Source organism: Pinus tabuliformis, chromosome 7 (genome assembly GCF_031772625.1).
Source record: "Pinus tabuliformis cultivar Carrire ecotype Pingquan chromosome 7, CPIR1, whole genome shotgun sequence".
In the NCBI taxonomy this organism is placed as follows: Eukaryota; Viridiplantae; Streptophyta; class Pinopsida; order Pinales; family Pinaceae; genus Pinus; species Pinus tabuliformis.
The window spans coordinates 96,017,986-96,028,544 of record NC_142293.1 but is presented as its reverse complement, the minus strand read 5'-3'; the positions used below and the strand labels follow the sequence as shown (position 1 = coordinate 96,028,544).

The 10,559-nt window shown below is 39.7% G+C and overlaps 1 protein-coding gene across 1 annotated transcript; it reads right to left on the bottom strand.

Annotated features, from left to right (window-relative positions):
* Window positions 1-310: 310 nt before the first annotated feature.
* LOC149245441 (putative disease resistance protein At5g47280) lies at window positions 311-7,223 on the bottom strand. The gene is made up of 5 exons (XM_089457757.1): window positions 6,286-7,223; window positions 3,216-3,625; window positions 2,312-2,876; window positions 822-1,697; window positions 311-712 (listed from the first exon to the last, which is right to left on the bottom strand). The coding sequence occupies exons 1-4, from the start codon at window positions 6,995-6,997 to the stop codon at window positions 859-861; spliced, it is 2,526 nt and encodes an 841-aa protein (XP_089313883.1). The 5' UTR covers window positions 6,998-7,223; the 3' UTR covers window positions 311-712; window positions 822-858.
* Between the last annotated feature and the right edge of the window lie 3,336 nt (window positions 7,224-10,559).

Genomic DNA, 10,559 nt, shown 5'->3' with positions numbered 1-10,559 from the left:
CTAGATATTTAAAAAAATAATAAATTTGACTAAATTATGATCTTCTATTATTATTATTATTATTAAAATAATTTATGTATAAATTAAATATAAATGCATTTAAAAAAATACAACAATAAAAACTATAGTAAAGTAACTTAGTAAAAGTAACGGTAATCAATAAGAAAGAATTCAATAAAACCTTGAGAAACGTAAATATTAAAATTTATGAAGGAAAAAAACAAACACATTTAAATATAAACCAAGATATAAAATATAGTGTCATCGCATTAAACTACTAGTGTCATTGCAAATACAATATAAACCAAGATATAAAATATAGTGTCATCGCATTAAACTACTAGTGTCATTGCAAATACAATATAAACCAAGACATTCTAAAGGAAATCACCATTTACATTCATGGAGGCCAAGGACTTCTGATAAGCTTGGTAACTTCTCAATACCTAGGACTCCACACATACGTCAAACCTACGTGCATAATTCTTATAGTCTTAAAATAAAGTGTACTTATTCAAAATAAAGTGCGCACACACACCGCACAAAACCATAAACACGCTAGTAAAGATTCAAAAAGCCATGCTGTCACCGGAGGGCGTCTGCCGTAGAGAAAGCTTAGAGAGCGTACTGGTAATTGGAATGCTTCAGCAAATGCTAATATCGGAAATGGTATTGACCGCACTATGTCCTCGTCATGAATGCAGGCGAATTGCTGGAAAGTTCGTAAAGAAATATTGTCAGTTTGTTAGTAAACATTGTTGACACATGAGAACCAGGTATTTATAATAAGCAAAAATTAGATCTATGTCTTCATTTCTTACCAGTCTAGTTGCACCTGCATCCTGTCTGGGCTAGATATCAACCATCGAGCCAATCCAAGCTGAAATGTGCATCCACAATTTCAACTTTAAGGTCGTTGAGAACAGAGCTCTTGACACGCAACCATTGCTGCCCAATCTTCTCATCGCAGATAACATGCCTCAGAGATTTCATGCCTTCCACTGATTTAGGTAGCTTCCTCAAACGAGAGCACTCTCTCATGTCAAGTACTTGGAGTTTCTTTAGTTGTCCTATTTCCTCGGGAAGTTCCTTTAAGCACTCACACAGCGAAATGTCCAGATATTCAAGCTTCCCAAGTTTCCCAAGGGAAGCTGGTAGCTCTTTCAAGCCTAGACATGCAGATAGCCGTAACATTCTTAAAGAGCTAAGCTTTTCCATGTCATCAGGTAACTTTTGAAGAAGGTGACAGTTGGTGATAGACCAGTTTACCACTGAAGACATGTCGCAAATATCAGAGGGCAACTCGTCCAAATCACAGCAGTGGTCCAAGTTAAAATCTAGCATTATGGGAAGCTTTAGGCTGGACTGGGTGGTGTTAAACCTGGACATATTTCCAAGTCCTTCACATAAGCTCAACGAGAGTTTTTCTAAGTTCTGAAAGAGTTTGCTCTGCTCTTGAAGTGAGGGCACATTCAACCTCTCCAAGCGAATGGTCTTAAGCTGTGGAAGAGAAGATGGCGACGGTAATCCGTTTACTGTGGCTCTCTTTGATCCATAATTGAGTACTATGAGGACTTTAAGCTTTGTCATAGAACTTAAAAACGAAGGAAGAAAGTAGCTGCCCGCAGAAAAATTTAAAACCAAGGCCTCTGCTTGTCGAAAATTCATCTCGCACCACTGATCCTCTTCCATTGCACCTACATTGGTAAACCACAAATGCGAAGTTTATTTAGAAACTTTTAGATTATCGAAAAAATTATGAAATCATTACATATCTTTACTAAGATCTTTCGATATTAACAGCCAGCACCTAGAAATTTACATAGAGGAGTCCTCGGATGACAAACACACAAAATCTTGGGATTTACTCAAAATATTGCAAGTGAAATAATATGGAATGATCAACAAAATCTTGCACTCCTAAGTAGCGAAAAGGTAAACTCTGGTAGAAAAGCATCCAGGATACATTATTAACTAGTTCATATGCAATTTTGGGTATATAACAAATTATGATATAAAGGTAAAAGAATTAGCTGAAAATTTTAAAGAAATTGGTGACTGAGTTCATATGCAATTTTGGGTATATAGCAAATTATGATATAAAGGTAAAAGAATTAGCTGAAAATTTTAAAGAAATTGGTGACTGGATAGATGCAGTCAGAGAAAATACTCAAAACATAATCATTTGATGATAAATGAGTCCCATATGATAATCCTTAGCCATGTTCTCTGGTGTTTCTAGTCTAGGTCCATGAGAGTAGTGTCTGTCTATGCCCTTTTGTTAATTAAACTTTGGTAAGAATGAACCCACCTGTGTGAATTGAAACAACTTGCGCATCAAAAGCTTGGTCTTTGAGTAGCTCCCATTTCCCTGGCAATCCATCCTCCTTTTTAGGCATAAACAACCTCTTCCTGTTCACAATCCAGTCTCGGGATGCCAAATATAGGGCCAAGTCTCGCATTACATCATGTTGAGAAAAGTAGAGCTCCGAGGTACTTCCATAATTGATTGCACAACTCCTGAGATTGCTTGTTAGGTTTAACAGATTCCTACTAGCGAGTTCCAATAAGATAACAAAAGCATCGTGCCACTCCATCTTTCGCACATAAACCCAGATGTCCAATAATGCATCCACAGATATTTTCCTATCCTCTGGAAAGGACCCCAGGTCTAAGAAGCACTCCCGTACTTCCTCATCCAGGACATCAATACTGCTCTCCAAGCATCTAAGAAGTCCTTCTTTATGATAATCTGATATTGACTCCCCATTCAGGAGCTTGTTCTTAGCACTCTCCCACACTGGGCGACTTTCACCACGCAAAGAGCTTCCGATCACCTTCAGCGCGAGTGGCAGGCCTTTGCATTCTGCTTGCACCTGTGATTCATACATCAATAACAATAAGTGGAAATACTATATGTGGATTCTTTTGTTCTTGAAAGCATGAATATCATGCCAAATAAGATTAAATGCCCATTTACAGGTTTTGTTTTGTTGCTTATGAAGATGAATGTATAGCTTTTTAGGAAAAACTGATTCTACTGAAGAAATCCAATTATAGGGATATGCCAATATCATAATAGCTTGTAGTGAACAGCATTTAGTGTAATGGCGAATATTGAAATCCCTAAACTCAGCCAGACTCTCACCAAAATTAGTACAATAATATATTGCATATAAATTATAAAGAACATTCCAGTACTGTAGGAGGCAGACCTGCTTGACTAGATGTTCATCTGCATCTGTTGGAATTGATTTCTGTCCAAAAGCCCAGAAGCAAAAGAGGGACTGAGCATTGGCATCATCCAGCACCGGCAATTCATAAATCTGGGTAGAGGTGGCTGTGGGTATGATAGAACGAATTCGGGTTGTTACAAGGGTTTTATAACCTTCACCTTCAAATATCAAGTTTTCCAAATTTGCCCTAGACCAGACATCATCCAACACCACCAGAGTTGGCTTAGCTTGCCTCAGCAGCTGCTGCTGCAGCTGTCTGTGTGCATCCTCCACACTCTGAAAAACAGGTTTCTTCCTGCGAACAATCTTCTCCCACATAGTCTCTAAAATTACCTTCAGGTTTGGGGACTGTGACACTGTGATGAAAATGATATTGTTTCGGAAAGCACCTGGCATTCATAAAGAGACAATTGCTTAGATCAAATCCAAGATCTGAACGAGAATAAGTTTAGTTTCACTATCACTAAAGAGATTGACATTGAAATCCACACATAATTTCTGCATGTCCCAAGTTACATGTAGCCACAAGAGATAGAGATGGCAACCAAAACAAAGCTTGTTCCCATTAGAATCCGATTTTCTTAATCTTAAACTTCTCAATAAACCTGTGTTCATGGGTAACATATAATAGAATTAAATGGCACCCAAGCTGAACCATAATTTCTATTTAAAAAAAATTAAAATCAAAAGAAACATCAGCGACAATTGGGTCATTTGGTAAAATACTCTTTAAAATCAAAAGAAACATCGGCAACAATTGGGTCATTTAGTAAAACACATAGGATACTTTCCCAAAAGCAATAGCCATGTTGGTTTTCATTACCAACTTGACAAGTACAGGCAAATCTTACCAACCTCTCCTGAGTTCACAGTCAAACTTAACAAGTTACACAAGCTTAACCAGCTTAAGAACTAAGGGGCTTCTGCAGTCCAATATATCTCACATGTCATAAAACATGACCAATATCTCGTGAGCATTCGTCAAATGACTCAATTTCTTGTTGTATTGAATAGCACACTTGGCATTCATCACATCTGATAAGCAAGACTTCCCCTGAAGTCACCCATCCCAGAGACTCCTCTCACTCAAAGTGCACTTAACCATGTAGCTTTTCCAACATTCAAACCCACTTATCTTGCTACACCAATTACAATGCCTTGTGAAGTAGCTTTGCTACACCAATTACAATGCCTTATGAAGTGTCTTGCGTTGTGAACTATTCATGTAGAGTTCTCTTGATTGTTTAGTTTAAGCAACTACAGAGCTTCCACAGTCCAACACATGACATATCATTTTTTTATCATCTGGGCAAAGTAAGTCGTTAAGCATGACCCATGCCTCATAAAGAATGGTTAAATTAACAAATTTCTTACGATATTAAGGGGCTACCGCTCACATCAATTTAGCCAAGACTTTCAGATGTTGGTTTGGCTTAACTTTTTTCTTCTCTTTTTTTTTGTTTGGTTTGTCAAGCCATCTTGAATATGGGAGTTCCCAGAAGACTCGACCGAGTCCTATAACTATAGGAATTGTAATTTCAATGATGACAAGCATAAACGGCACAAAATATTCCAGGTTTCCTTCAAAATTAGACTCCTAGCCTGGTCCTTGCTATACAGGACGTTTTCAGCTTTAAAAGAGGCTTCATATAAGAATACTCGGGAATGAAAATTACAGCTACTGTGAGAAAGAAGATGTTGATCTTGTTTTGGTAGTGTCCATTTGGTAAGGAAGTTTGGACTTGGTTACATAGCCTTATAACTTCGCTGGTAAACTGTTCTTTCGAGATTCGGGGTATTACTACAAATCTTTCTGCGGTATGTAGGCTGATATGTACTAAAAAGACTAAGATTTTCTAAAATATCAACTAGAATTAATAAATTCTGCATTTCTTTTTTTATATTTGTATCCGCTTGTTTTCTTTTTCCTAAATTTAGTTGAATGAGTAACTAGGACAGGTTCTTACACAAGTGACAAGGGTTAATTACGTTCAAGATCGCTATAACTTTTATGGGTACTCTGCCCGGCATGCAGCCTACATAAATACTAAGCTACTCTAGGTTTGAACCAGCTATGTCCCAACAATTGCCTTGACAGTACTCTTTATCACCAACTAATTTTACATCCCACGAGCCATAAGTTTCTAGACTGAAAAGAGCCATATGTAGACGGAAAATCCATTCAATGTTCAGCTCATCTGGTTTCCCAGAGAAAACACTGTGAACTAAAACAAAATGATTGTATGCGGCAACTATGGAGGTAGGGAAAAGGAATATTTGCTGTAGCCATGGCTTACAATTGTAATTGCGTCCCTTTTAAAAGCACCGCGCAAATCAAGGTGTGTTTTACTGTTCAGGTGAGGTGGGTTAACCCATCAAGTATTTGTGTGTATGTATTGTGTCCATTCAACTTTGAATCTAGACGGTGCATTGAGTGAATTAAACATGGACAATAGCACGAACCCATCAAAAGCCGGGTCTCAGACTTGAGAATGCATACCTAGAATTCATAAGACATAGAGACATGAGATATTGAAAGTCAGGATTTGTATCTTCGAGTTTTGCAACCTTAAGCTACAGCTTAGCCCTGGCAGTTGGATGCATCTGCGTAAGTTAATACAACAAATTTCATATGGCAGTAAGAGAAAACAGAAAAGTGGACAAGAAGCAGGCTTTCTAGCAACACATATCATCAAAAGCAAACAGAGTAATCGAAAAACTCGAGGCTAAATACATATGCAGCTGCAGGCAAGTCCAAAAAATGACCGAAAGAAAGGACAGTGGAACCAAAACTTAGAACCAGCGACACCCATCTGTGGTTGGGGTGCGTCATTAAGCTACACCCGGAAGCATATTGTATTTTACAATATGCTGAAAGCTGAAAGTTTAAACCAAATATCATCGCACCAATTAAAATGAAAGACGAAAAAAACAAGCTAGAAATCACACTTTTTAGTACTCTTTCAGGAGATCAAAACGATTCGAATAAATGAAAACCTCAAAAACCTTTAATTTCTTAAAATGTTAGAATAATGAAAACCCCAATCACCTTTGATTTCTTGGTCATCGGAAAGGGCCAACGCCATAGTCGTTTTGCCGACGCCCCCCATACCTTGCACCCCAACCACGGACACATCTCTCCGGAGCAGAATTCTCTTCAAATTCCAAATATTTTCCTCAAGCCCTACGATAAAATCAGACTTCACCGAGCCATTATAACTACACGCAGGAGTTTCTTCCAAATCTCCATCAAGCATATCATCTGAACCCATTTGTTGTAGCATCATGGCATTCTTCAGTGGATCATTGGTGAGCTTGGCCACGATTGCTTCATTTACCATTCTCTCATCCATGGACTGGTCGCTCAGTTGGCGAATGCGCTTTATCTCTGTTACAAGATTCGTAACATCAAGACTTAATTGGACAGGCATCTGGTACTGAACCAAGTCAAGAATCTCCTTCTCCAGCTGGTGGATTTGAGAAGCATATCTGAGTTTCTGGAAAACGTTAAAACGGCTGGTTTTCTCACACTTTTTCACCAATGCAACGCCATTATTGAGGATGTTCAGGAACTGCTCATAGATGGGATTTTGCTGTTTTCTGGGCTTTCGTTGTTCCAGCAAAAAGAGCTCCTGAACTTTTGGAATAAGGCCCTCGACCAGACCATCAAATCTACTGTATACCTTCCTGCAATTAAACATATCCATCCTCCGAAGGAGGTGATCTTCTACACCAAATGATTCGAGATATGACAACATCATCAACTTCTGGTAATTTTTCCTCCAGTTGTTCTGAATTTCGATATTGGCTTTCACTGATTGCTGTGGAAGTTTTCCCAGTTCAACACTGGTTTTGCTTTGGGCTCTTTTCGAGCTGTCTTGAACTTCGATATCAGCTTACACACAACTCGGAAGTTTTTCCAGATGAATACTGTTTTTGCTTTGGGATCTTTTGCAAATGGGCAGCATAAATATATTTATTTACATATATTTATTTTGCCAGAGAATTTCTGCGTTCCTTCAAAGAAGCTTGCACGATCCTACACTGACCGTTGAATTTTATTAAAAAATAAACAATCTATTTGCTTCTTTCCAGCTGGTTTCTTGCAAGTTAACGTGAGTGATTGTCTGTTGGTCACATGGGCGGTTGGGTATTCGAACTCCATTGATACACGTATTTTAAATATAGTGACCAAATAAACAACCACCAAACAACGAATATTGTAATTGTTGTTGTCCATTATTGACTAGTTAAATCTCGGTATCTACTGGGCCATAAAAACGGACCTGTCTATATGGAGAACCTTTGCCGTTGATTTAGAAAACACTTAATACATGCCCACACTGCATATGAAGATATGGATAACAAAGACAAAATGTACACGACTAGGCAGGTGCGTATCACATTCAATTAAATATTCACCACTGAAACTTGGCAGTTGCATATCACATTTTTATTAAAATATTGACCACCTACCATTATTAATTCAAAAGGAGATATGCATGCCAACCCATTAAGATTCCCATTCACATGGGCCACAATTAAAAGGAAGATTAGGTTATGTGTACTATATATGAAGGAAGAGTCTTCTCTCTTTCATACTTTCCCTCACAAAGGATTTATTCAAAATCAAGATGCAACCATGAAAATTCCTCATTCCTCATTTAATGTGACTGCTCAGGGAAAATACAGAGAAGGTAATCTATACCATACATAAAAAGAAGGAAGAAACATCTCACTTTCCAGCCAGAGCCCCTTCTCTTTCCATCACAAAAGAGTTGTTCAAAGTTATGATGCAAAGCACTGGTTCAAAAAGAGAAGTCCTCAAATTGTTCCTCAAATGAATTGTTCAAACCATGAAAAAGTAATTGGCCCAAGAAAAATATTATATTCTAGAATCTAGAATAGAGTGACATTAAAGAGAAAAGTAAAATAATGTTAAAACAAAGGAAAAAGCAACTGGCCCAAGAAAAATATTCTATTCTAGAATAGAGTGCATTAAAGAGAAAAATATTTGAACTTACTGGGGTAAAAAAATGTTAAGTAGACCAAAAAAAGGAATTGACCTTATTGGTTAAGGAAAAATCTATGACAATGATGTGACCATGGACTTGATCATTATGAATTATATCTCTTTGAATGGTTTAAGCCGAAAATTACGGGATTTGACTCTAGTGGCAAGATAAGAAAAATGTGAGTGGGCACTTTATAATTATAAATTATGTAATACATAAGTGCGTTGCGTCATGAAAGTTTATCTTATAAAGTGAGTGCCCATGAGGTGGCAAGCATGTCCTTGGGCTCGGAGATATGTAGTTTGAATATTATTCATATGATTTGTACCTAATGTTTAGGTGATGAATTAAGTCATTGCATATATAAATTAATGACATTGTTATTGTCTCATCAAATAATGTGCAATTTGCTTAGCGCTATTTCACCTAAATGAGAGTGGGACCCTCGTTACAATCATGAGTAAACTACAAGATTTCACTGTCACCATAAGTGTAAGGCCCATGAGTCACGGTACGTTTGGGGAAGGGCGCACGACGAGCGAGCAGGTGACGAGCTGGGGCAACTGGTGAGTTTAGGCACGCTCGCACGGTGCTACGAGTTGGGTTGAACGATGGAGGAAACAAGCGAAGGGCGCACGACGGGCGAGTGACGAGCTGGGAGGTAACCGGCAAGTTGGGGCACGCTTGCACGTTGCGACAAGCTAACCGAACGGAGGAGACGAGCCAACATGTGACGCGAAAATCATCTTGAAAAATGACAAAGTGTCGAGAGTATTGGCGAGTTTATATATAGGGGTAGTCTTGCACATGGGCACCCACACCATGGGCCAACGTGACAAAGGGGCGAGTTAGACGAAACGGTGGTCAACTTGGTGAGTCGACGCCCCAACCGATGGGCCAACCGCCATATAAGTAGAGCATTGGAATGGTGGCAAAAATCATTCAAGCGAAGTTTCCAAGTGTTCATGCGAGCTAGGAGGGCGAGCTACTTGGGAAGACTGAAATTTGGTGAAGTGCAGGCGGACTCTTGGGCCGAAGCACAGAGCCACAACAAACACAGAAAACGGAACCGCAGGTCATGCGAAGGTGTTTGAGCGAGGGCATGCGAGGGCATCAGCCTGAACGACCAAACGGGCGAGGGTGTGCGAGGGTGTTTGTCTAAACGACTGAACTGGCGAGGTCATTTGAAGGCGTTCGAGCTAAGTCGTGCGAAGGCATTCGGGCAAGGGCGTGCGAGGGCGTCGGTCTGAACGACTAAACGGGCGAGGTCGATCTGAATGACGGAACGGGCGAAGGCGTGCGAGGGCGCCGGCCTGAACGAGTGAACGAGCGAGGGCGTCCTCCTGAACGAGTTGAGGGCATTTGGCTGAACGAGCCGAGGGCAAACGACGGCGTTCGGTGAAATGGTGAACGACGCGCTGACAATGCAACGGTGAACGAGTTGCGACGGACGGTAGAACCGGTGGGCACTCCGAACGGTGGTTTGGGTAGACCGAACAGTGTAGGTCGGGTTGCACGGTTGTCACAGAAATTGTACCAAGGAAACTTGGGGTTTCCTGCAAACACTGTAAAATTGTATACTTTGTAAAGTATTGTTATTATCATCGGGCATACTCATATTTCAGGGAGTTGCCCCTCCCATTAAAATATCCATTGTGCATATGTGTAAATGGTAATAACGATAAAGATGAATAATTGAATGTTTCCGCTGTGTATGTGAATATATACTTAGAAAAGTTGAAAAATAAACTCTAAGTATAGAAAGTAGGCGTAGTCCACACTTACAAGTATTGTTAGAAAGAAAGTGGATGGTGGTGCCACACCCCCCATCGTGCGGTTGGAAGAGTACTGCCAGGGTAGGGGCGTGATAGATGGTATCGGAGCCCTTGATTTTCTGCAGGGCTTCGTTGAAGATTTGAAGAGACACTGATCCCACTATCACTTCGTGACAGATGGTATCAGAGCTCCGTATTTCGTGGGCTTTGATGATTCAGAGAAGGAGTTGAAGTTGATCTTGTTGCACTTCCTGACAAGGAGCAGAAACTTGATTCAGAGAATCAAGGAGGATGTCCATTTTGCAGAAAATGGGTTTTGCAGGGATTATGACCTTTGAAGAATGGCAGGGGCACACATCGGGGCCAAGTCAATCTGAAGGAAGTCTACTTGAAGAATCAAGTGATTTGGAACAAAGAATTGTAGAATTGAGCAAGGACTTGTTCAAAACGAGGGATGCTCTTCGTGCTTTGGTCAAGGAAGGGATCTCTGACATGAATAGAGGTGAAGCCTATTGACTTGCAGGAAAAGTAGA